Source organism: Copadichromis virginalis, linkage group LG5 (assembly GCF_057382275.1).
Source record: "Copadichromis virginalis isolate Kocher_CV1m ecotype Utaka linkage group LG5, C_Virginalis_male_GT1.1, whole genome shotgun sequence".
Lineage (NCBI taxonomy): Eukaryota > Metazoa > Chordata > Actinopteri > Cichliformes > Cichlidae > Copadichromis > Copadichromis virginalis.
In genome coordinates, this window is record NC_140622.1 from 2,926,237 (window position 1) to 2,953,599 (window position 27,363).

At 39.9% G+C, this 27,363-nt stretch overlaps 1 protein-coding gene across 3 annotated transcripts in view; it reads right to left on the reverse strand.

The window, feature by feature from the left end:
- Positions 1 to 2,874: 2,874 nt before the first annotated feature.
- The window catches only part of LOC146708760 (calcium-dependent secretion activator 1-like), a 344,830-nt gene continuing 320,341 nt past the window's right edge, over positions 2,875 to 27,363 (reverse strand). For 2 of the 3 annotated variants that reach the window (XM_085455584.1, XM_085455583.1), the window contains 2 exons: positions 9,600 to 9,704; positions 2,875 to 6,681 (listed from right to left, as the gene is read on the reverse strand). In XM_085455584.1, coding sequence (XP_085311710.1) covers positions 6,508 to 6,681; positions 9,600 to 9,704 — 279 coding nt within the window. In that variant the 3' untranslated portion in view covers positions 2,875 to 6,507. Of the gene's footprint in view, positions 6,686 to 9,599; positions 9,705 to 27,363 lie in introns of all 3 variants that reach the window. The other variant, XM_085455585.1, reaches the window with a different exon arrangement.

Below are 27,363 nucleotides of genomic sequence, written 5' to 3' on the forward strand. Positions count from 1 at the left end.
GGGACAAACAGTCCTGCGTATTATTCACTGCCAAAGAATAACAAAATCTGCTCTGATGTCTTGTCTGAACATTGTGTGAGATTACTTTAAACTGTAAGCTACTCTTTTCACAGAAAAGATCTAAAATTAATCAGTGGGCTGTTGTACCCTCTTAAGGCCATGATAAGAAGGTTTTGTGCATGGGGAGGGAAACATAAGAGGCTTTAGGGGCTGCTTTTATTAAAAGGATCTGACATCTACCTGCCCTCGCAAATGGCGGGCAATTTTGACACTTCTGGCACGCAAAGCAGTCATACAAAAATAACCTTGTCTCCTGGGCAGCAGGCTTACTCTGTTTGGATATTGTTTACCTTTAAGGACGATATGAAAAGCGTTGTAAATGAAAGGCCTCTTCACAACAAATCACAGACTAATTTATTTGGCAGCTTGAATGTCTACACGTGGGCTGCTTTCTGTCTTCGTTTTTCATTTTCCTGTTGTCATTATCCACATATATCATGTCAGCGATGGCTTGATGGGCTCAGTGTGTTGCAATGCCTTGGTCTCACATCCATATTACTGCAGAACTCCCCACAGCACAGCGGCAGCCTGTCAGCACTAAGATTCGGGGCTAGTTCTCACTGTGATGGTCAGTTGGAGGTTCTTTTTATTTTGATACACTTATCATTTTCCATTTCCACACTTGATTGGAGCTTAAAAGCCAAAGCAGCTCAGATCGTGCCAGCATAAATCTCCAGGCCCATTAATCTGTCCTGGTGTCATTTCTCACACAGAACTGTCCAATCGTGTCTAGATATTCATGGGGAAATTAAATGAATGATTCTAAGGCAACTCACCCACACTGCAGATGGGATGTTAAAATAGGTAGGCTGCTTTGTGTCTTTGCTCTTGATTACTTTTACTATATAGGATGTGAGGGAATAGTCTTTGTGGAGGTAAAGAGCATGCATTTCCTCCACTCGAATAGTTCCTTTTCATTTTTATTGCGATGATAGCCTTTAAAATAGTATTTACCAAAACAACGACCGCTGGAGTATATTTCGTGTTTGATATTTTAAGGAATAGAAAGCTTTCTTGGAAACACACTATAATGAAGAATGTAACTAAAAATCCCTTTGTTACTCGGAATGTATGAAAATGCTAGCATTGTTTAACATTACACCATTGAATCTGCCCTCACCAATGGAAATGTCTTCAGTCTAAAGTGTAGGCATTGATTCATTAATTGTTCCTCTGATGTGAGGTGGCATACACATACCCAGCAGATATTTTTGTGTTCTTATAGTGAAAGTTCCACATAAAATCCAGTCCAGACTTCACAGAGTCAGAATTAGTTTCAGTTGATCTTAAAAAAACACATTTCAATCACATCACACAGATTTTAGATGTTTAAGCACACGGCTTTTTTCATACACTGTCTGTTCATATGCAAAAGATATATTTATATTGAAATTATTTAACATTTGTCTCTAAGAAATTTCTGGAATGGACGGGACTAGTCTGGCCACTCAAAGCACTTTTACATATTTTACATATTTTACATATAACAGCAAAAATCAGAGACAAGCTAATGTAAACAAAGTCACATTAAGCTCTGACTCTTTGTTCTTAATTCAGTTTCGTTTCAGTGTCAGTTGTTTAAAAATATGTAGCTTTTGTTTAGTCTTTTGATTATTATTGTATGGATCATATATGAGACAATATTTTTTTTAAAAATGCACTAACACAACTTTTTGAAATGCAATTTACCAAACTAACAAAAACTACAACTAAAGCTATTTCGTATATTAATTTATTTTAAATTGTTTTCTTTTCCAAGTTCACAAAATCATTTCAGTCTTTCAAAATTCTAACTTTTATTTACATTTTGTGCATTTGTACTTTTTTACATCCTGTTTTAGTTTAGTTTTAGGTAACTACAATAACTTTGGTCTTTAATTTACAAAATAAAGCCCCACGCGATAACAATTGTTGTAAAGTGTTACTTTAAAAAATCATAAACTAATTGGATTTAACCTCCTAAGACCCGAACTCTTCCACGGCAGCATTTTTAATTTCTCTTTGATATTTTGACATATTGGGACCTGATGAATGTAAAAACAAAGAATTACCTGATTTTTGTTTCTAAGAAAAATGAGAGCCACATATGAGGATATTCGTTTAAAATTTCGATAGAACAGTAGCAGCATAATCTCCTCGTAAGTGGATATCAGGCCCTTGTAGAGGAAAATTTATTATTTTGGTTTAAATAACCCAAAATGTGACGTCCACATGTGGACGCCAGGTCCTAGGAGGTTAATGGATTGCCCAAATAAATTTTTATTTATTTTGGCAGAAATACATTTAATTTCCATAGTTATCACATGATCCCGTAAGTGCTGATATTATGAAGTTATTTATTTCTGCACTCGTCCAAATGCTTTAAACAAACTGATGATGAAGTCATCACAGTGAGCATTTGGATCACCCAGGGATTAGATGGACCTTGTTCTTACCAAAAACCTTGTTTTCCTCATATTCTAAGAAGGATTTCACCCCCACATCACCCCGCCACTCCCCAACACGCAAGCACCCCCATCCCCCTCAGTCCCTTCCCGTCTATAGATTAATTAAGAGATATCCTGTCCTCTTTTAATTTGGAATGATATTATATCTAATCTCCTCGAATTTAGTCATAGCGTTCATCTTCAGCTCTGGATTTGATTTTGGTCAATGCAGCTAAATCTCCTTCAGGGTGGTACTATAAACGCTCAAGATGACTTTAATCCACAGAATTAATCTAAGACTCTGTGTCTTAAGAAAATGCTGCTGTGGAGCAAGTCAGGAGGTCATGGGCACAGATTAACAAATATGGATTTTGTTGTTATTTCTTTCACTTTGTTTCTTCTTTTCCACCCTCCTGGGTCACATTCTTACAGTTCACAATGTGAATTCACATTGAAGACAAAAATAAATGAGCTGTAAACGTCTTTCTACACTTTCCAATGACTTTTATTTAAATCTTCTTGGCCTCAGTGGATTTTTCAAGAAGGCAGAAGGTGAACCCCCTGTAACATCACACATGGAGCAAAAACACTTTGGGAAATAAATACCAGGTCCATGCAATTCTTACATACAGTATGATATGTAACTCAAGGTAAAGAACACAACTGAGAAAAGCAAAGTTGTAGGAAACTTCATTTCTTGTCGTCCATTATAAAAATGACGATTAATTCCCTCATAGATCCTGCAATAGAGCCTTGGGGACATATAGGAAACTTGGTTTATCAAGAACAAACAACAAATGGCAAATAAATGGTATTATTTAAACATATAGTCGACTAAAAAAAGATTTGCTCTAAAATTTAAAATGTGAAAAATGTTGAAAAAAATTGCTCTAGAAGTGTAATTAAAAATCGAACTACAAGTGTATTGCTGTACTATATGCATAAACCAAACAAAGTTAGGAAAAGCCAGAGATGCAAGGTTGATGTTCAAACTAATGCACACAGCTTGTGCTGCTCATATATTTATCTGTGGCCGTTTAACCAAATACTTAAATTACTGGCAGTGCATCATTTACTTTGTAAAGGGAAAAAAAGTGATTGTGTGTATTGTGATGACCCTGGAACTCACAAAGGGTTGTCTTCCAGTTCTACTACACAAAACACATACATACAGATATTTAACACATTATTCCTTCACATTATTTTGTGGCCACAATTTCAAGTCATGCAAAAAATCTGGGTGCACTGACAGACTAATAACATTTAGGTGTGCCTCATTTAAGTCCAACTACATATGTTGAACTGATTATGCACTCCATATTTTGTTTCATGTACTTTCTTGTTAATGTTCAGGGACCATCCATAACCCCATACTTTTATTTTATTTTATCGATTTACCCCCAAAAATAAATAAACAAAACCAAAAAGTACAATTATACTCTAACAGTACAAGCTCTCTACCAGCTCTCTGTTTGCTGCATCTGTGACATATAAGCCATTTTTGTGCAGGGCAAATACATAATAACATCATAACAGCATATTGTTTAAATTTGACATCTTGATATTTTGCTACATGCAATTTTTTTTCACTATTTCACTGTTATTTAGGCACCAAGTTTAGCAATAAAAGAAAACAGAAAGTAGCTTGCTCTGTCAATTGGTGGAAAGCCAAATCCATAATACTCTAAACTTTTAGTTTAGGAGTATAAGTACATTAACATAAATGAGCTCCTCAATTTTGGTTCACCAGTCTGAGCACGTAGATAGCATGCCACGCAGATTGACTGATAAATCAAGAGGTCAGCTCTCTCTTCACCACAACGGTCTGATGCAGCGTCAGCATCACTGCAGCTCCGGCCTACAATCTGTCTGTCAAGCTCCCTTCTTCAGTCACGTGTCAACAAGACCCCAAGATACTTAAACTCCTCCGTTTAGGGTTGTAACTCATCCCTGAATTTGAGTAGGGACCCCACCCTTTTCCAGCTGAGACCATGGCCTTAGAGTTGGAGGTCCTGATTCTCATTCCCAATGACTCACACTTGGCTGATGAAGCCAACAAGAACCACATCATCTGCAAAAAGGTGAGATGAGATTCTGAGGCCACAAAAGTGGAAGCTTTCTGCCACATGGCTATGCCTAGAAAACCTGTCCATAAAAACTACAAAGTGAGTCAGTGACAAAGGGTAGCCCTGGTGGAGTCCAATACGCACCAGGAATGAGTCCGACTTATTGCCGGCAATGCAAACAAAGCTCGTGCAATGATTATAGAGGGATAAAACAGGTCATAGCAATGGACCAGACACCACATACTCCAGGATACGCCGAGGGATGTGGACAAATTACTTCTCTAGGTCCACAAATCTCATGTAGGCTAGTTGGGCAAATTCCCACCCACCCTCAATTGTCCTTGAGAGAATAAAGAGCTGGTTCAGTGTTCCATGAAAACCACAAACACCACACTGATCCTCTTGTATCCAACATTCGACTAACAGACAAGCTCTTCTCTCCAGTCCACACTCCCAGGGAAAGTAAGGAGTGTGATTCCACCCCTGTAGTTGGAGAACACCCTCCAGTCTCCATTCAGCGTTTACTGCTTCGTTCTTGAAATCTTGTTAGGTTTTCTGTTTGTGTTTATATTCTCGGGCCTTCTTAGTTTGAATTATTTGGGTTTTCCTACTTCTTTTGTCTTGTTTTCCCTGATTAGTTCCATCTGTGTTCCCTGCTGTTTTCTATTTCTCCATTTACCTCCATTTATTTGAACCACCATTTTTGTGTTTTTGTAGGGTTTGTTCTCTATGTGTTAGACATTGTAGACTTACCACTATTATTTTTTGACTTTGTTTTTCACCTGTCAGCTTTAAATAAAGGTCCAATTTTGAACCCTGTCCTCTGAATTCACATTCTGCCCTTCCATACACCACATGACATTTAGATTTAGATTACTAGACAGGAATCATTTGATTCATACACTGAACCAAACACTTGTAATGTTGAACCTCTAACACTTGTTACAGCCTGAAAATTTGACACAGTTCCTATCATATGACACTAGCGATAGGGTTTCTAAAGATGTATTCAAATGTATATTTTTTGTTGGTGTAAAATGATTCTATGTGACCACCAGTCGTACTGTTGATAATGTGCTGAATTTCTTTTGTTGTCTCACATTTGCTGTTGGCAATTGCAAAGCATGTTTTAGAGCCTGCAAAAAACAAACCGTCACTGTCACATCCTATAACATCACATAATGTAAAAAAACATTAATTTGATTTTTTTAGTTGAGAAATGATGCTGAACCATTACAAAGGAAGAGAATTTAAATCACTTTCACATCTGGTGCAACAAAACAAGATAATTACTTTTTCATAGTCATATCATATGGAAAGAAAACTGTCATCCATATTGGTGGAAAACATTAAAAAAAACTTCTCAATGCTGTAATTTAGCTGTTTTGGGCCAGGTGAATACCAACAAATAAATATCCATATTTTCTTGCGACACTTCCATCAGACACAATGTGAATTTGACAGTGCAAAGTTCATCCTGCATTTGCAGGCAGACTTTGGAATAGACAGACACATGTATTAGTTTTACTGTTTTTCTTGAAATCACAGTATAATGGCCTAAATCACTTGAGAGTTTTTCCAGCAGAAGTGCAGAGACAACACTGTTTTTCTCAAAGTATAAACAAGAACAGAATACAAAGACTAAATAATTAAGGCAAAAGATAATTTAGGTACTAGCCTTAATTATTTGGAAATTTAGCTTTGAAGATTTAAAGTGATGATTATTGACACACTTGAAGGTGTTTAAAGATACATAATAGTATAAACATAATAATAAATGTCATAAATTTAACAGAATTGTGGAAGTATTGGCAACAGAAAAACTAAAACCAAGCAATGGAGGGAACAGGCCAAATTATTTTGACTCTATAGAAGGACTGGTGTGGACTGTCAGGCAATATACCTGACCCTTTGAAAAACACTGAAATTATTATTATTATTTCAACTCTTTTGATCTAGTTGTCGTTATCTTCTTCATCGCTGTCCTTCATTGAAATGCCTTGCATCCCTCCTTCTTTCACCGATGCCGTGGCTTCTTCCAAGGTTAGTCGGTTTCTTACAGTTTCGTACATCTTAGTGTTTAGCGTAGAGTCCAGTACCCCTTGAAGGCGGAAGTCACGGTACTTTTTCTATCTCAAAGAGAGAAATGAAAAATGATTAGCAGAGACATTCCTGGCTTCGCAGGAAATATAAAAAAAGCATGTAAGCTGATTGGGTTGGTGAGTCCCTGACTCATCCACTTAGCCTCTTGAGGTGTTAATGAAATCATCAGGTCTTGAGTCGGCCTTCAAATTAGGTAAACAAAAGTTTAGGTGAACATCAGTACATCTTATTAATATGATGATGATAGTGGTGCCCTGTTAAGCTGCAGCTGCACTGGCTGATGATAGCACCGTTAAAGTCTGCTTAAACAATAGATGTAGTAGATGCGACCACTTTGGATCTTCTACATAGGCTCGGTATACTACGCCGGCTATTTCCAGGAAGCAACTGAGCTTCGCACCAGTAACATCCGACAGTGGAGGAGACATAGAGCGGGGCTAACTGCTAAGCCAAAGGCTAACCTGTGTAAAACGCTGTCCATCTTGTTTTTTAACATTTTTTTAACGTTCGCTCCTACATAGCATATATATATATATATATATATATATATATATATATATATATATATATATATATATATATATATATATACACAGTGGGGCAAAAAAGTATTTAGTCAGCCACCGATTGTGCAAGTTCCCCCACTCAAAATGATGACAGAGGTCAGTAATTTGCACCAGAGGTACACTTCAACTGTGAGAGACAGAATGTGAAAAAAAAAATCCATGAATCCACATGGTAGGATTTGTAAAGAATTTATTCGTAAATCAGGGTGGAAAATAAGTATTTGGTCACCTCAAACATGGAAAATCTCTGGCTCTCACAGACCTGTAACGTCTTCTGTAAGAAGCTTTTCTGTCCCCCACTCGTTACCTGTATGAATGGCACCTGTTTGAACTCATCATCTGTATAAAAGACACCTGTCCACAGCCTCAAACAGTCAGACTCCAAACTCCGCCATGGCCAAGACCAAAGAGCTTTCGAAGGACACCAGGAAAAGTATTGTAGACCTGCACCAGACTGGGAAGAGTGAATCTACAATAGGCAAGCAGCTTGGTGTGAAAAAATCAACTGTGGGAGCAATCATCAGAAAATGGAAGACATACAAGACCACTGATAATCTCCCTCGATCTGGGGCTCCACGCAAGATCTCATCCCGTGGGGTCAAAATGATCATGAGAACGGTGAGCAAAGATCCCAGAACCACACGGGGGGACCTGGTGAATGACCTGCAGAGAGCTGGGACCAAAGTAACAAAGGTCACCATCAGTAACACACTACAACGGCAGGGAATCAAATCCCGCAGTGCCAGACGTGTTCCGCTGCTGAAGCCAGTGCATGTCCAGGCCCGTCTGAAGTTTGCCAGAGAGCACATGGATGATACAGCAGAGGATTGGGAGAATGTCATGTGGTCAGATGAAACCAAAGTAGAACTTTTTGGTATAAACTCAACTCGTCGTGTTTGGAGGAAGAAGAATACTGAGTTGCATCCCAAGAACACCATACCTACTGTGAAGCATGGGGGTGGAAACATCATGCTATGGGGCTGTTTTTCTGCCAAGGGGACAGGACGACTGATCCGTGTTAAGGACAGAATGAATGGGGCCATGTATCGTGAGATTTTGAGCCAAAACCTCCTTCCATCAGTGAGAACTTTGAAGATGAAACGAGGCTGGGTCTTCCAACATGACAATGATCCAAAACACACCGCCCGGGCAACAAAGGAGTGGCTCCGTAAGAAGCATTTGAAAGTCCTGGAGTGGCCTAGCCAGTCTCCAGACCTCAACCCCATAGAAAATCTGTGGCGGGAGTTGAAAGTCCGTGTTGCTCGGCGACAGCCCCAAAACATCACTGCTCTCGAGAAGATCTGCATGGAGGAATGGGCCAAAATACCAGCTACTGTGTGTGCAAACCTGGTAAAGACCTATAGTAAACGTTTGACCTCTGTTATTGCCAACAAAGGTTATGTTACAAAGTATTGAGTTGTATTTTTGTTACTGACCAAATACTTATTTTCCACCCTGATTTACGAATAAATTCTTTACAAATCCTACCATGTGGATTCATGGATTTTTTTTCCACATTCTGTCTCTCACAGTTGAAGTGTACCTCTGGTGCAAATTACTGACCTCTGTCATCATTTTAAGTGGGGGAACTTGCACAATCGGTGGCTGACTAAATACTTTTTTGCCCCACTGTGTATATATATATATATATATATATATATATATATGTGTGTATATATATATATATATATATATATATATATATATATATATATGTATATATATGTGTGTGCGTGCGTGCGTGCGTGCGTGTGTGTATGTATATTCTTTTATTCTCCCTTAATTGATACTCTATAGAACTTGACTTCACGCTGAGGTGGCAATTCAGCCATTTGATTCCTGTTACAGCAGCTCATGAATGAATGAACATGGTGAACTAAAAATATGTTTAGAAGTACGTTTTTTCAAACATGCTACTTCACTTTTATTTACTTGAATAGGGTTGGGGGTCGCGACCTAAGCATGCAATCAAGTTCTATAGAGTCTTGCTAATGACCTACTAATTTTATTCAGGTGTGTTGCAGCAGGGACACATGGAAAAGTTTCAGGACACCAGCCCTGGAGGACTGGAGTTTGATACCCATGCCCTATGGCAGGTACCCTATTCAGATAAGTCAAATAGGGCATGCTTTAATCAGACACCAAGCGAACACTGCAGCAGGGTCGAAGTTTTTTCATGGGCACAACCAATAGGCTCAATTCTGTCGTTAACCCACAAATACATTTTCCTTATAACTGTTGCAATATTTAAGGGAAAATAAACAGGCTAAGAGGATAAGATCTATTGGCTAGAAGCAGTGTTACAATGAAGGAAAAATTAGCCAAACACAAATTTCCTTACTTTTTTTGCTGAGTTTATAATAGCAAGTAATTCTCACCTTGACAATTCTAATGAGAACCTTCAACTGATAAACATGGAGCTGCAGGTCCACACGGTCAGTCAGCCATGTTCCTATAAGGGTCATTGTGCTCGTGTACCATTGCTGTAAAATACACACAAACATACACCACTGTAGTGTCAAGTGATTCTCTGTGAAATGCACAATTTTAGCTCTAAACAATAACTTGACCTCTGTAGAGATTATTGCGATGGTGCTTTTGGCTGAAAAAAAAGGATAATTTCATCCTTGCTGTGTACCATTGAGAAGGCGTTTACACACTAGACGTGTAAAATCTATTCAAATATTTTGTGTTTTGGACTTACCAATTCTTAATGCAGCCGTTGACTCTAGCTGCGTAATTTCACTGAACAAATTTCCTGCCCTTTATTTTTGATTGCTGGAATCCAAATACACAGATCTGACGACTCAGGTCACTGCATTTTCAACAAGTGCAGTGATAAATAATCCTATTTCAACTCAGACACACAGCTACTCTACTCCAGACCAGTCGGCTCTCTGAAACGATTTCTTTGCCTCTTTAGATGAGGTCCCACCTCTGCTAACTAAAGTCCAAACTGCCCTCCTGAAATACGTATGAAAGCGGCAGCTTCAGCTCCTGGATGAAACAGTGAAATTCTCCCTGCTGCTGCCTTCTTCTTGGATGCAGAATCTCAGTTTCTTACTTTTCTTATTAATAAAACATCAGAACCAGTTCATCATACTTAATGTTGACTTCCCCATATGGAAAAGATATATATAAATCTTATAAAGTTTGTATCTGTCTTGTGTGAAACTTGTATAAAAAGCATACAAGAGTGAAAACAGATATAAGATCCATTGAAAAATTATATAAGTGAAACTTGTATGTTTTGGATACTTACTAAAACAATATATGAAAGTGGCCACTTTCATATACGCCTTATATGATTCACTATATGAAGTAGGCCACATCTGATGCAAGTCTTTTATAAGTTTTTTCTATTTCTTTTCCATATGGGTATGAGGTGATTTGGTTCAATGGGCCTGATTATTTAAGACCTTGTATGTGAGGAGCAGGATTTTGAATTCTGGATTTAACAGGAAGCCAAAACAGGAGAAATCTGCTCTCTTTCTAGTCCCTGTCAGGACTCTTGCTGCAGCATTTTGGATCAGCTGAAGGCTTTTCAGGGAGTTTTTAGGACATCCTGATAATAATGAATTACAGTCGTCCAGCCTGGAAGTAATAAATGCATGAACTAGTTTTTCAGCGTCACTCTGAGACAGGATATTTTTAATGAGCAAATGAATAAAGGCTGCCTTACATATTTGTTTACTGTGTTTGCTGAAGGACATCACTACATAGCCAAAGGTATTCACTCACCCATCCAAATAATTTAATTCTGGTGTTCCAATCACTTCTATGTCCACAGCACAGTGTGAGCAGATGCTGAGGTGCATAATGCACACAGGTTGCCAACTTTCTGCACAGTCAATTCCTTTAGAGCTCCAGCCTTCAGATCAGCTCAAGAACAGTGCATAGAAGGTTTCATGGAATGAGTTTCCATTGCCAAAAAGCTGCATTTAAGCCTTACATCACCAAGCGCAATGCAAAGCACTGGATGCAGTGGTGTAAGCATGGCACCACGGGATTCTAGCGCAGTGAAGAGGTGTTCTCTGTAGTGACAAATCATGCTTCTCTGTTTTGCAATCCGATGGATAATTCTGGGTTTGATGAGGAAGAGGCCAAAGGAACAATGTTCCTCGACTTGTGGTAGCAACTTATCCCCTTCCCGGAGTGCTCCAGCCACCCTTTTCTGGCTGAGAATCATGGCCTCAGACTTGGAAATGCTATTTGTCATTCCCACTGCTTCACACTCTGTTTCAAACAGCCCCAGTGCAAGCTGGAGACTGATATCTTAAAAAGAGCTACATTATCCACCAAAACAGAGAGGCGGTTGTGAGGCCACTTGGGTATAAATGCTATATAAGTTAACTTAAACTGGATTTAATGAAACCATTTAGTCAAATCCACCTCTCAGGACTGCTGAGCCCCCCATTATGATTGGTGAAAAAGGGCTACTGCAAAGACCAATGTGACTGATTTCTTAAACTAAATCAGTTCATCAATTTCCTGAGAGCCCAGCAGCTCTTTTCTAGTAGTTTGTACATGTGAATTGTGACTGTAAACTGATGGGAGAGCAGCATGCGAGGCAAGCTGCCACTGGCTCAGCTGTTACTGTTCTGAGATCAGTTAGACCTACACTTCGTATAGAAATGCAGCTAGCATTAGAGGGTAAATGAATTACAGTGATTTAGCATCGTAACGGAAAAGTTTCCCCCCGCGAATCATGTGGGTAACGTGAGGATGGTCTTTGAAAAAGTTCTTAATTATTCCTTTAATACAACAGCAAGAAACCACGATGGAGAGGGGACAGGAGTTCTAACCATGGCCATAAAACAGGCAAGTTGAACAGGCTTGGCAGTCATCTTAGCAATTGGTTCTACTTGCCTTCCTGTAAAAACAGCACACAACTGGCTAGACCAAGGTCGTGTCCAAATTCATGGGCTGCATCCTCCTGAGGGCCCGGCCTTCGCGGTCTATGTGGGCCGGGTCCTCAGAGGGTCGGGTAGGCCGGAAGTAAACGGCCGTGAAATTGGACGGTCTAGCCTTCTGATTAGCGTCACCGCTGTCTCGGTGGAGTTTAATAAACTGGCCGTCTGCTCCTTGCTGTCTAAAATATAACAGGACACTGGCGTAAACTCTCGACCGTCTCATACTACTGTTTAATCAGTTTTCTGTTTGACGTTTAGTCAGCTGTGTGAAAACCAAGGTGGAACCCACCCGGGGGATTAATAAAGTTTTATTTTATCTAATCTAATAACTTTAATCTCAGCCAAACCGATTTACTCACGAACAAACAAAACACTGAAAAAAGCCCAACAATAACATTTTTAGGTTGTCTAAGTGACTTATATATCACGTTTAACCCGAGCAGCGAAAGTCCGCGGTGATCTGAAAATGATGTGCCGGGAGTTGTGCCGTTCTCGGCGGCTCCAGTAACCCTCGAGCTCCCGGCTAGCTATCGAGCTGGTGGGTAGCAGACGTCTCTGAAAATGTCGAAGCACTTTAGCAAATATGCGATATCTTGATAAACCGAGCAGATGTTTGATGTTTACACAGCTACTTTCTCACCTGAAAATATGTTAAAAGTTTATTTTGTGACCCAGAAAGATTAGTATGAGTAATTTTAAAACTTAGTAGCGGCCGCCATTGTTGGAAACTGGAGTTTGGCTGGGCCGCGCTATGAATTCTGGGATATGGTAGGCCACGAAGGACACACCCGACCCATCCTTCAAATTCGGGGAAAAGGAGGACGCATTTGTCGGCTGCATTCAGAGGAGTCTACGAATTTGGACCGCCTTCGGCGCGTCGCTGTGACGTAATCGGTCTAGAAATGCGGCCTCAGGAGGATGCAGCCCATGAATTTGGACACGACCCAAGAGCTTAGGCTGGAAAGAATGAAGAGCAGGTTTGGGTGATTAAGGGTAGAGGTGAAAGTGTATGTATGTATGTATGTAATGAATGAAAAGAATGTGTTGAGCAGATGGACGGAATACTGACAAAGAAAGGAAATGAGCGAGAGAGAAAGAAAGGGTGGATGGATGGATAGTAAATCAGGAATGTAGAAAAATATTGCCTGCTCTGATGAATACCAGTTTCTGTTGGATGCTTGGTAGGGTTAGGTTTTTGACTAAAACCATGGCTACCTGCCTTGTAGCAGTGCCTTTGTGGTTGTCTAATGGTGTGGAGAATGGTGCTTTGTTTCATGCTAGAGTCTCCTTACTTCCGACAGGAAGCATAAGTTAGCATAATGATTAGCAGCTATTAGTCATTTCTGATAAAGCCTTCTAAAGTAATTTTAATGTACTTTAATACCTAACCTGCAGTAACTTTTCTGGGGGAATACTGTCTGGCTTCCATTTACATTTCTTTGCTTTCATGTAATTAAATTAGTCTTGGTTTGTTCTGTGATGTCATTTACTACGTTAGTAATGATTTTAAAAATAGCACACCAAGATGCATCCCAATCAAGACTAAGAAAACCACTGGTTGTAGTATTTGTTACTTTAGCCATAGCATTCCACATCATGTAGTATCAAGGTACCATCCATCGACCAATTAGATCAGTATTTCCATTTTCAAACTAGCATTGACTCCTTGGCTTAGACAAACAGTAAGCTCTGTGAGGCACAGTGCGCTCCGAGCACAGCAGCTGCAGATGTTTCTCTTTGGGCCCTTGCTGGTGTCAGCCTAATTGATGGACAGTGATGAGTGTAGGGTGATACTAATACAAGCCGACTCACTTTGCACAGTCAGGGTCACAGCAGAATGGATGGGAGTCTGGAGAAAAAAGGGAATGAAAATGAAGGGGGAGGGGGTATATGCATGTTTAGAGGGAGGAAATGTCTATTGAATATGATAAATTACTTGATTTGAAAGACGCATAAAGAAACTATTTGGAATGTAATGATATATTAAAATGACTATGAAAACCCAGCCAGGGTTCAAACCATAAACCGTCTTGATTTCAGCCAATAGTACTAACCACTACACCATCACGCCACTCACACAATCTAACATGTCTAAAATCTCCCATAGCTTTCACTCTGGCAGGGCAGCACAGTGGAGTTTGCATGTTCTGTGTTTGTGTGGGTTCTCTCCGGGTACTCCGGCTTCCTCCCACAGTCCAAAGACATGCAGTTCGTGGGGATAGGTTAATTGGTAACTCTAAATTGCCCATGGGTGTGAATGTGAGTGTGTCTGTCTGTATCTGTTATATATAAGCACTCTAGTTATAACAGTTTATGTGAGGGGGTTGGATGTGTGGTGTACTAAGAGTATAGCTCCCCGCACCCCCAATTAATTTTGTATTTGTTTATTTCTAATGATAGACATTGAATATCCCAACGTATATGTTATTTTGGACTAATTATTTTACTTTATACAAAAATTATAATGGTACAAAGGACAATCTGTATCTGTGAAATTGTTGCTCAGAGAACTACCATAGATGGTCGTGGTTGCTTTAATGTTCAGTATGTAAGCAGGTGGCTTGGTGCTACGTGCTGCATGCTGGATCTTTGAATGGTAATAACTTATTAGGTTCTGTTTCTGCCTTATTACCCTACTATTACCACTTTATTACTGAGCTGTAATAGACAGTGCTGCCACAACCCATATTTGCTTAATCTAGCATGAAAGTTGGATTCAATTAGCGTTTTTCTTATGTCATTCCACATTAGGGGAAAAGAGTGTCCCGTTAAAAGGATTCTAAATGCTTCATTTTACAGTATTGTCAAATTCTAGTATTAACTATTTAGAAATAGTCACTCGTTGTCTTTTGTGGTTATCTTACCATAAAGCTGACTCAGCACACATGAGATGTGCTGCTGGTTTCAGCAGGACAGGTTTGGGTGGGATTTTGTTTTTCTTCTCTTCCTAACTTTTTTCCCTATGAGTAATTTTTCAGATGAAATTGCTGGGCTAACTCTGTGTGTGGAAACTTCCCACACTCTCATTATCACCTACCTTTCCGAGTCCTGTAATGTAAAGCCTTATACCTTGTGCCGTCAGTTCTCTGATGACAGCACTCCATATTCTGACACCATAATGTTACTCTCTTGTGTGATAGCTTGACTTGCCGAGTAAATAAAAGGTCCAAGTAGCATCCACGAACCCTGACCCCAGCCTTGACCCCCTCAAATGTTTATATGTGCCACCCTTAATCTGACAGTGCTATCCTCTGAAACTGCTCAGCGCTGCTGCAGCGAGAGCTCCCCCTTACCTATTCACAACCTGCCCACTCTGTCCCTTGTCCACGCTCTGCCTGCTATAACACATAATACAAAACCAGATTAATCCCCGACTCATCATTACAATATCTTCACTAACTGCCACACTCTTCTCTAGCAGAGCTCCTGTGATTTCATCACAGGCGTTGAGGCCCTTTTTTGTACCCTGGCACCAGTTTACCAACAATTTCCTATTCTACGACATAAGATCTCCAAATAGACAGCTGCATTGCTGTTTGACTTATTAGAACACTGTGGACCAACCACCACCAGAATCAGCAGAGGACATAGCACCACAAATCATCACAGACTCTAGAAACGTCATACTGGACTTAAAACAACTTGGACTTCTTGTTCCAGACTCTTGGATCTTGGCATAGTGGCTCTTGATCTGACACTAGCCTCAAACGTTTCTTTCGCCATGCTGCTGTACATATTTTCCTACAAAATACATTAATTATTAATTTACTTAAAATCAACATATTGAGAGACTGGATTTCTGATTTTCATGATCCATAAGCAGTACTGAAGACATTAAAACAAAAAGGGTTGCCTATAGAATATACAAAAGATTGCCCTTTGGAATTAAATTATGAATGAATGAAGAACTTTTTAAGATGCCTTTTTTACATTGGTGACTGGGTTAGTCACCAATGAAATAAATACATATAAAAGCTTAAAGCTTAATGTAAAAGTTTATTTGGAACCATAGGATATACCACATTACCATGTTTTCTCCCATTTCCCCAGTTATTATGTGCCACTGTTGAGCGTGACCCGCAGAGCCACAATACACATAATTATAGAAAATGTAGATGTGACAGTAAGCTAAGATATTATTTTATCTATCAACGATGACCTCGATGAGTAGCACAAAAACTACTCCGTATGTATCCATTTTTGAACAGAACAAAGCAGACCATAACCTGCTTTGGTGTTCAGACTGGCTGACACGATGAAGACACCAGGTCTACATGTAGGTCAAGCTCCGTAAATGAGGACATGGGTTACAGAAAAGATGATTGTGCTGAAGCAGTGCTGGGGTGAATAAGTGAGGCAACCTGGTGCCAACAGCTTCCTATCTGTTGCTGTGTGCCTGTGAAGGCATCAGGGAGGCAGCAGGCCTGTGATCTCGCCCCAAGCACAACCCCCCACCGAGAGGCCAGGCCTGGAGTGACTGATCCACTGACTGGCTGCTCTTGCCATCACCCGCCCCTCCTTCACTTCTCCCTTTGAAGAGACTTTGCACAGGTCCCATCTGCAGCCATTTTTGCAGCAGCCATTTTGTGCTTGCTCTGTTTTAGTTTTCTTAATGTTATATAAAAAAAGGACTTGACAGTTACGTCACAAGACTTCTTGCTGCCATGACTAGCATTTTGGAAGCCTGTCAGGGACATCTGGTGTACACATAATGCCTGCGAGTTTCATCAGATTTAAAACCTTTTTTAATGCCAGTTTGAATTTAATACCAATTTTATAGTGCAGACCAACAGTGAGTAGTTATAAGTTGCATAGAGAAAGAAAGAAAGACCCAAACAAACATTTATCTGTGTTAAAGTCGTATGTTGCATCAGTTGTAAAGCCATTTGTGTCTCAGGTGCTACAGCAGGTCCACCACCAATCTAACAGGCCTTTTGCTCCTACTCGGCTCGACTCAATGCAGCTCGAGGCAAGTGAATGTGATTTCATTACAATGGAGTACCACCTAACATATGCTGAGTAGGCACTGAAAAAGTACCTGGTACCAGGTACTACGATGTAATGAAAAACCCTAAAAACCAAGTAGAGCCATGCCAAGCCAATCCAAGTAAGTACTAGTGGAAAAGGACTATCCTTGTGTAGGCTACTGGACCCCAAGATTGTTTGAATGTTAGGTTAAAAAGGGCGCTTATATCAATGTGTGAATGGGTGAATTGTTCAAACGGAGAAGAAAAGTGCTACAGAAGTACCAGTCCAGTTAGCATCTAGTTTGTCTTTAGAAATTTTCTATAAAACTCTGTAAAAATGGTGAGGCTCTTTTATAAGACATGGTTAGTAAGAAGATGTTCAGTATTTATTGGAGATTATGTATCGGGATTTCAGGAGCGGGACCACGCTTCCAAACATGCTCCTTCCGGTTGTCATTTATCTCTCCCCAGTTCTGCAAACTGTTCATTCTCGTTTACGTGCCCCACCCTCCCTCCCTCCTTGTTCTCAATTCTTTAACTTCTTCACTCCTATTTAGTACACGGGGATCTGCCAGGCCGCTGTCGCCAGTCCCCTTCGAGGCCTTCCCCAAACCGCAGCTCAAGTCATGTCCAAGCATCACCTTTACCTACCAAAACGCTGTCAAACCTAAAATGAGGGCCCAGCTAGTGAATAGAGCTTATTTAGAACAAAGGAGGGTGGGTTTTAAACCCCCCCCCCCCAAATTTTAAAACTTGTTTTCAACAAGTGTGATAAATCCAAAAGTGTAATAAAATCTAAACAAATTCAGCGCTATACTTGACAGTATTCAAAGTAAAACATGCTGTGTATTGTGTGAAAGAAATTGGATCATAGGAACATTTCAGACAAGGTGAAAACAGCTTTGTCCACAAAGTGCTAGGTGTCTGAGAACTCAGTGTACACTGGACATGAATGCCTGTACAGCTGGCAGACACCAGCAACCATACTAGACTCCAGTCTGAGAGTCTGTTTGCCAATAATTTTCATTTAAGTATTAAATATAATCCTTCTGTTATATTAGATTGTCCAATTAACTCTGAAAAATGCAGAATATATATCTAAAAAAGTACTGGTGTGGGAAAAAGTTCTGTGATGCTACTGTGAAGGGCTGGAGACTATCTGAGCTCCCGTAGGGAGACCTGGAGGGAACCCATACAGGCACAGGTGCCAGGCAGGCACCTTGTGGAACAGTAGTGCCATCCACTGCACCACCATACCACCCATAATTATTGAAAAGATACATACATGCATAAGTAAACATACTTTTCCTGTTAATTAACAACAACTTCTGTTTAAAATTTGGGCTCTATGGGCCCATTTCAAATTTGTGGAGAAATCTCTTCACTTTCTCTAAAACGCAGCTATCTGAGCTACAAATATTTCAAAGCCACTTTACTGTCAAACCATGCAGGAAGAGATCTGACTTTTTCAGGATAGGGTGAACAAATTGTGGCATCCACAAACTTGAAAATCACTTTGACTAAGGTTGTCAAATGAACAGTGTTGGCCCCTCTCGCTTTATGTCTGGAGATAACAAAAGAAAAGCATGAGAAAAAAAACAAATTCTCCCAAGCTCTCTTTTTTAGGCTGCATGGGGATCAGCAGGGGGCTAGCTCTTGCAGACAGCCAAAATAAGCGTAATATGGCTCTGCATACATAATGCCATAACCCCACAGGGATCAAAATCTGTGACATTCTAACGAGTTCCATCTGAATCATGGGCCCCGATTTGCTCGACAGCCTTGACTGTGTTAGTGCATTTGTGTGTGTTTTGTCACCTCACAACAGTCTGATGAAGCTCTACCTACACTTGGGCAACATGCACACCCTGTACAACACTAAACACACACACAAGCACACTGCCTCATACACATGTATAAAATTGGTCCATCCCTCTTTGAGCAAAAGATGGGCGATAGAGCAACCTCCTGCCCCCATTTGACACCAGCTCTTGCCACTGCTACATGCAAACCTCATGCATGTTCACACCCCAGTCTTCAGATGGTGCTTGGCAGTGGGGGGCACTGCCACCAGCAGGATTTGCAGTACACCTCTAAACCCCCGAAACCTTCCCCAACTACCTACTCAGCTGTTTAATGAAATTTTTTGCATTGAAGATTATTATATTGCTGTCATCAGCAATATAATAACTTGCATTAATGCAACAACGTAAAGAAATTACACTATAAAACAAGCGAGATTCAGGGTCATGTGATCACCAGCCCTAACTATGAAACTATAAAGCTTTAGGTGTACAGTGGTCCCTCGCTATAACGCAGTTCACTTTTCACAGCCTCGCTGCTCCGATTTTTTTGCATTTTTGCATGCTTTTTTTTTTTTTTTTTACAGCGCATTGTATTCTGCATGCTGACCATTGTCAGGATGCAGGCTGTAGACCATTGTCAATCAATCTCCGTATCCTGTACAGTACAGAATGCGTTCTGCTTGACGGATTTACATAAATCTTCGATCCTAGCAGTGTGACTCTGAAGTGCTGTACTGTATGTTTGTAAGTTTTCTCCCCATAAAACACAACAATGTTGATGAAACGTTTTGCACCATCAAAGGCACCTGCAGCAGCACCCAAAAGGCAGAGGAAGATGGAAAACTTGAACTTCTGGACATGCTAAAGGAAGGTAGAAGTTACTGTATTTTTCAGACCATAAGGCGCATCAAGCGAAACAAAACAGTCAGATATGTCAAACGTTACTCAACTCATTCTTCTTGCTTCCTCCACTTTCATACCATTGATTCATTAATTCCCATGTTCTGGACCTGAAAACAGGGTTTGATCTTTGGTTTCATTCTTATTTTTCTATGAAGGTTTGAACTTTGAGAGTTTAAACAAGAGAGAAAAGTGTGAAAATCTTCGTGCCTGTCTGAGAAAAGTGTATAAAGTGTGTGGTGAGGGGTTTTACAGCCTTAAAATATCTGTAATGATTGTAAAAAATGAAATTGGCTACTTCACGGATTTCACCTATCGCGGGTTATTTTTAGAACGTAACTCCTGCGATAAACCAGGGACCGCTGTAATCTTAAAAGTAAAGAGGGTGTCAGCCTCCCTAATCCAAACTGGGAGCGTGTTCCAGAGGGCCTGAAAGGAGAAGGTTCCACTCCACGCTAGTAAGCTAGCAGTCTGAGAAGTGCTTTATTGGGGTACTACGGTACTATGAGGCCTTTAAGATAAGATGGGGCTTGACTATTCATGTATGTGAGGAGCAGGATTTTAAATTTGATCCAGGATTTAACAAGGAGCCAATGAAGAGAAGCCAGTATTGGAGAAATATGCTTTCTTTTTAGTTCCTTTCAGTATTGCCAAATCCAAAATGCTATGCCAGCATTTTGGATCAACGGAAGACTTTTCAGTTAGTTTTATAACAACCTGGTAATACTGAATTACAGTAGCTGAGGCTAGAAGTAATTAATGCATGAACTAGTCTTTCAGCATCACCCTGACAGGATAATCCTAATTTCAGAGATATTTTTGACAGTTCTGAAACATGTAGGACTGACTGACTTCAGGATATCTCACAGTGTTATTGGAGGCCAAGATAATGCTATTCAGAGTAATCATGTGGTTAGACACTTTAGACCTTCTAATTATACTGCCTGATGGAGCACGTATAATGGAAAGAGAATTGGTCCCAGCAAAAAAGTACCCTTGTGGTACTTTATAATGAGCTTAATTGTGTGAAGAAGACTCACCATTTAAGACTTGAGCTCCACAGAAGTGAAGACATTACTTGGATGAGCCTTACAATGCTTCTAGATGAGAAAAATCTTGAAAAAGTGATATGTTTCATAGGAGGTCTTTAAGATAAGATTTGGCCTGATTATAGAATAGAATAGGATAGCCCCTTATTATCATTGTACATGTGCAATTAAGTTGTAGCTGCTCCACACCAACTGTGCTTGAATAAAATATAAATACTGCCCAGCAGGAACATATAGCAAACAGCAGAAATATATACAGTCCAAATGGATACACACACAACAAGCGAAATATATACAAAATAAGAAAAAGGATTGACGACTGACATTGCAGGCATGTGTTGCAGGAAGATGCAACAAAAACGCATTAAAAACACAAAAAGGTGCACAGGAGTTGGGTGCTGCATAAAAGGGTTGCATATGTCTCTACGCACCACCATTTTATTTAAGACCTTGTATGCAATGAGAAGGATTTTAAATTTCGATTCAGATATATAGGATATAGTACAGGAGAAATATGCTCTCTCTGGCTAGTCCATGTTAGTACTCTCACGACAGCATTTTGCCTGAAGGCTGTTCAGGGAGTTTTTAGGACATCTTGATAATGATGAATTACAGCCAAGATGTACTAAATGCGCAAACTAGTTTTTTTTTTTGAGACAGTTTCTTTCTAACTTTAGAGAGATTGTGCAAATCCTACATATTTATTTAATATGCACATTGAAGGATATGTTAGGATAAATAGAGCTGGGTGTCATCAGCATAGCAGTGAAAATGTATGCTAAATGTATGATACTTCCTAATGGAAGCATGTATAACGTAAACAGAATTGGTCCTAGCACTGAACCCTGTGGGACTCCATAATTAACCTCAGTGTGTGAAGAGGACTCTCCATTTACATGCACAAACTGGAGTCTATTAGATAGATATGATACAAACCACTGCAGCATAGTAGTTTTAATACCTACAGCATGCTCTAGCATGGCATTGCTTAAAAGCTCTAGCTTGTAAGTGATGTTTAATTGCGGCCATCTTGAAGGACTATGTTGAAATAAACTGATCATATTTAAGCCTGGACCAGTGATTAATGTTAAGACCTCTTTAAGCAGCCTTGTAGGAGTGGGATCCAATAGATATGCTGATGTTTTAAGAAAGTTCACTCAGAAAGATCAAGGTGCTGTATAAATGAAAATGAATTGAACTGACTAGATGATGGCTCCGAGGCATCTAAACATTTTCAATTAAATGTGTATTGCAACAGAATCACTGAGTGATGTGATAAGTGAAATAATATACCTAATAATGCCTAACCTAGTGACCTGTCTGATGGCTTGCATCACTATAAACCAGTGTTATTGATATGGTTAGACATAGCACTTCGCTTTCTTCACAGCTTTGACTTTAAGAAGTTTCTGGTTACTGGCCATTATAAAATCCTTTTATTTCACAGTAAGGTTTGCTAGATGAGGGATGATGCTAAATGTGTGATATTAACCTCAAACTGGTGAAGCAACTGACTTCTTTAGTTTTGCATATTTAAGTCTGATTACCTCTTTATAACTACAGATGACAGTAGTTATACTGATTTCTCTGTGAGTGAAAGCAGCTAATAAATAATTATTCAGACTTTGAAATACCTTCAGAATCTCTCTCCAAATACCCTGCTTACATCAGATTATGGGGGGCTCTGTGTGACTGTTTTTCAACACATGCAATCCAATATTTAAACCCACTTCATGTCATAATTTGCTAACTGTACATAAGAACTTCTCAGAAAAGATGTGCAAAAAGGCCTTATTACCCTGTTTATTTAAACGATACCAAAACAATGACAACTGCATTTTCACTCAGCCCTCCACTGTGTCTCTAACATAGTCAGAAGTTGTTCAACCAGACCATAAATCAGCCCTTATAAACACCCACACCCACCCTCACACACACACACACTCAGAAAATCTCAAAAAAGCCAACCAATTTGTTAGGTCAGAGGCCCTCCTTTGTGGGGCTATTCATGAGCCTTTATGCTGCAGAGTGACAGGAATGTTGAAGCTGAGTAGGGGCCACATTATGGTGGGTACAAAGAGATTACAAGGAATCGGGGGACTTTGCCTCTTTCTGCCTCTTGTGTGTGTGTGTGTGTGTGTGTGTGCAGTAAATACAACCTTGAACAAAAACACATGAGAGAGTACACATTTCACTATTTATTTATTAAACAATGATTTTATTATTTAGTACTCAAATTATCTAAAAAGTAAAATTATAGTCTTACTTCTTTGTTATTTATTTCAATGCTTTCAGTGGTAATTTGGTCAGTTTGTTAATGTACTTAAAGTAGACATCACTGTCAATATGTTGTTTGGACCAAAACATTTTGCACGGCCTGCTACCTTATTTGCTACTTTTAATTTTATTTTGATATTAGAATACTGTGTTTTGTAAGAAATACAGTAGTTCCTGGAGTCCAACTTTATGCCTACTCGTGCAAACCTCTAACAAGCTTTGCTATTAGGTAATTCCACCTGAGACCTTGCCTCAGCACCCTGAGACAGATCTGAATGACCACTGACTAATTAGGGGGTGTGAACTGCCTGATATTGGTGCCTATAAAACCCCGTTGCATATGCTCTGTCTCTCCTTTTGAACACAGCAACGTACTGAAACAAGGGAGTCACACAGCCTCCAGTTAAAGGTCTTTGTATTACTCATAGAACTGTTTCTATTCTGAATGCGCTCTGGCCTTAACACTGGCCACTGGTAAACACCAAGGCTTATATATAAATTGCTGAAGTTCATAAAAACATGGTGGATGTTCTTCTGAAAGAGTTACGGCTGTGTGGGGGACAGAAGGGGGGATGTGCTGCGTGGAAAGCAGAAAAAGGGTCCTGATCAAAGCCGCCTGCTTTTACTTAATTTACTTAATTAATTTGTTCTTTCAAGATTTGGTGTCGTTGTATTTTGAGTTAAGTTGTACAGCTTGCCAAATAGTCTGGACAGGGGATTTAATTCTGGCAAAACTTTCTGTTAACGTTCTGTTAAACTATTTGTCTTTTCGTATTTTATTGCAAGTGTCTGAAGAGGAAACCATGAGAGTGGGAACATTGTGTACATTAATTTAACTTATAACATTCAGATATTATTCTAACACACTAATACAATCCTGTTAAAAGCTGTATTAAACAGACATATGTTATGTTATGGTGCCTGTTGAAAGTAAAAGAAAGCAACATGAATGTAATGAACGCAAACACTGGAACCTATCTGTCTCACTTTAAAAAAGGAAACAAGATGTATCTTTGTATGTGTTTTACGTTGGGATTCTCTTCCTCTCACAGTTCACTAAGTTCACTTCTGTTCTGTTGTGTTTCAGTAAAGTCCCAGTGTTATAGTGGAGCAGGAATATGTGGGAGTCAACACTCAGAGTGAGGAGTGAATAAAGAGGGACAGGACAGGGACAAAGATTTGGCAGTGTGTTCACAGCTTAAACCATCAAGCCACGCTAATTATGCAGGTGTTCTGTTTCTCTGAGACAATGCAGCACATAACAGCAGGGTGCAAGATGCTAGCAGGCAGGGCATACATGGAACGCCATAACCAAGTGGCCGGCATAGTGTACAGGGACATCTGTGCTGAGTATGGGCTGGAAGCAATGGCGTGTCCAGCGGGGTGGCCTGGGGGGGCACAGGCCACCCCCCAAACCAGACTGGCCACCCCAGGTGCCACCCCAAAGGCAAAATAATAAAATTCAATCAAATATCAAATGTCCGATTATGTTTTCACGGTGACGCTCAGATATCCGAGTGTAAGTGAATGCAGCATCGCTTCTGCGCTATGTGCATCACGTTAGCAAAGGTAGGAGAGCCAAGCACAAAGACGGCACTGCAGGAAACAATTTTTCGGTGAAAGAAAATGAGGACAGAATAAATGTCCCGGTAAGTAATATTAAGTTTGTTGAGTTTAGTAAACTTCGGTGAAATTAGAATACCAAGGAAAAAATAACACTTAAAGAATTATTGCAGCCGTGGAATATTTCAGACAGTATGCTACTGAGGGCAGCTAACATAAGAGTTATGAGTTATAAGATGTAATCTAAGTCGTAACATTGCTGTATGGAGCTGCAGATTTGGTTGCAGGTTAACATAGCTGGACTGGCCATCGGGCATACCGGACATATCCCCGGTGACTTATTTTTTATTTTTTTTTGTAATGGCATGAACAATGAGAGGTGGTGGATTGGCCAGATGCAGGTCGATGTGTAGAAATAACTCCGTTGTTTGGTGGTGGCTATGGCGGGGCTTCCACAGAGGCAGCAGGTGGATGAGGGAAGGGGAGGCAGGAGGAGAGACCCGAAGCAGCCGCCAGTCCGAGTGTCAGGTGAACTGAACTTCAGGTAAGAAGTTATGACCTGCAGTCTATCTGGGTCAGATATAAACCAAGTTTAGGTGGAGTTTATTTTCATGTTGCTGACTTTTTACTGTCAGTTGCAATAACTCATACTGCGTTCTAGCCAGTTTGACGGAGTTTTTATACAGCTGGGTGGGTGCTATGATGTTACTGATAGTGAACTTTATTTTATTCATAAGGTTAGTAGAGTTGCCAACGGCTCCTTAAAAAAATGGAATGGTCCCTCATTCAGAGAAAATATTACGCGTTTCGTATTGAGCTGAGAAGAGACGCAGTTTGTCCCGAACTTCAGCTAGAATGGAAAAAGACACAAAGCTGGATTTATTCTGTCGTTACGCTGCACAGCTGCCTCTTCTTCTCTCATTCTCTCCCCCTCCCTCTCCTGTTGCTACTTCAATCATGAAACTGATCAATGATCAGCTGATCGTCTTTTCTCTCTTGTTTGTTTATCGCCCACTTTGTGCCAGAAAGAGGAAACCAGCGGATGTCGCGCTAAACAACAGCAGCACGTTTAAGCTTGATCAGCTGTTGTTAGAATGTATTTAATATTAATTTCTAGTATCAGCTGATGTTTGCTGGAGCCACAGCTGTAAAGCTGCTGGTCATGATGTTGGTTTGGATATGTGGTGAGAGGGAAACATGAAGATGAAACCAGGAGATGTCCTTACTGGATCATCAGAGCTGTGATGGAGAAACAGGTTTACCTTTTAGGTGACATGAATGAGTTGAAGTTATGAACTGTTTCTGAGAGACAAATAACACCAGGATCCTTTTTCTACGTAGCTGACAGCTGGTAACTGTGCAGGGGCGGGTCTAGCAAAGTTTTGCCAGGGGGGCAGGTAGGGCATTAACAGGGAAAGGTGGGCACAAAGAAATACTTTTCTTTCTTATTCTCATTTAAAATACCTAGTTTTTATTAAATAATTATCTAAATCTTACAACCAAAGTTTTTATCTGACGTAAAATGTATAGAAATCATACATATACCAAAAAGACTGTACATCACTGTCACAACAGCATTTGTTTTCATTCAAAGGCTTTATGGCTTTAATACCTGGTGGGTCGGTCTGTAGTAAAAATGCCCAATTTTTTTGTCCCAGTCCAGCCCTGCAGGTTAATACTGGCAGTGTCACCATGCCAGCTGACTGCATTTCATCATCAGCCAGTGTTGTTCTTTATCAATATTACCAAAGTTTATCATAACGCAGCATAGAAAGTATTTACTTGCTTTCAGGTTTTATTCAAATGTTAGTCTTTTCAGTTGTTTCCCCACTTTTTTCCTGTTTCAAAATCAAACACCAGTTTGTGAGAAGATTATCTTCTTTTTTTAACAGGCAGATAAAGTTTTGCATTGGCATTGGCTAATTTGCCAATTGTATGTTACAAATGTTCGTATTTTAATTTTCAAAAATGTTTTTGCCCAAAACATATGTGCACTACATGTCAGTAAAAATACTATGCAAATATTGATGTCCTTGAATGCTGAGTAAGCACTGACAAAGCACTGATTGTATCTCTTGTACTTTATCAACGCAGTATCTAAAAACTTTGCACCGTAGTGGTTAAAATCTCATTCTAATAAGAGTTAAAAGTGCATTTGGTTATTAGGTTTATAGGATTATTGAATTATGGTTAAGGGTTGGTAGAATTTTTTTTTTTAAACATTATCTGCCAATTAAATCTGCCACCCTTCTCCAAATCTGTGCCCCTACCTGGCCCCCCCAACAAAAATTTTCTAGACACGCCACTGGCTGGAAGTCCTGAGGTCAACATGGGAGACGCCCCCAGGATGGTGGAGAATGACCGAGCTAAGATCCTGTGGCACTTCCAGATACAAAATGGTGGTGGCTAACCAACCGGACATAGTGGTGGACAAACAGAGGACGATGATACCGAATGACATCAAAATCAGGAAGAAGGAACAGGAGAAGTACCAAGAGCACAGAGAAGAGGTGGAGGGTGAAGGTAACAGTGGTCCCAGTGGTAATTGGAAAACAGCAAAGATACTGTGCAGGACCCTCAAGCTCCCAGGCCTCTGGTAGAGGACCCGAGCCTGAAGGATAGACCGAGGGGAGAGGGGAATTTGTTTTTAATAGTGGTTTCTTCCCTT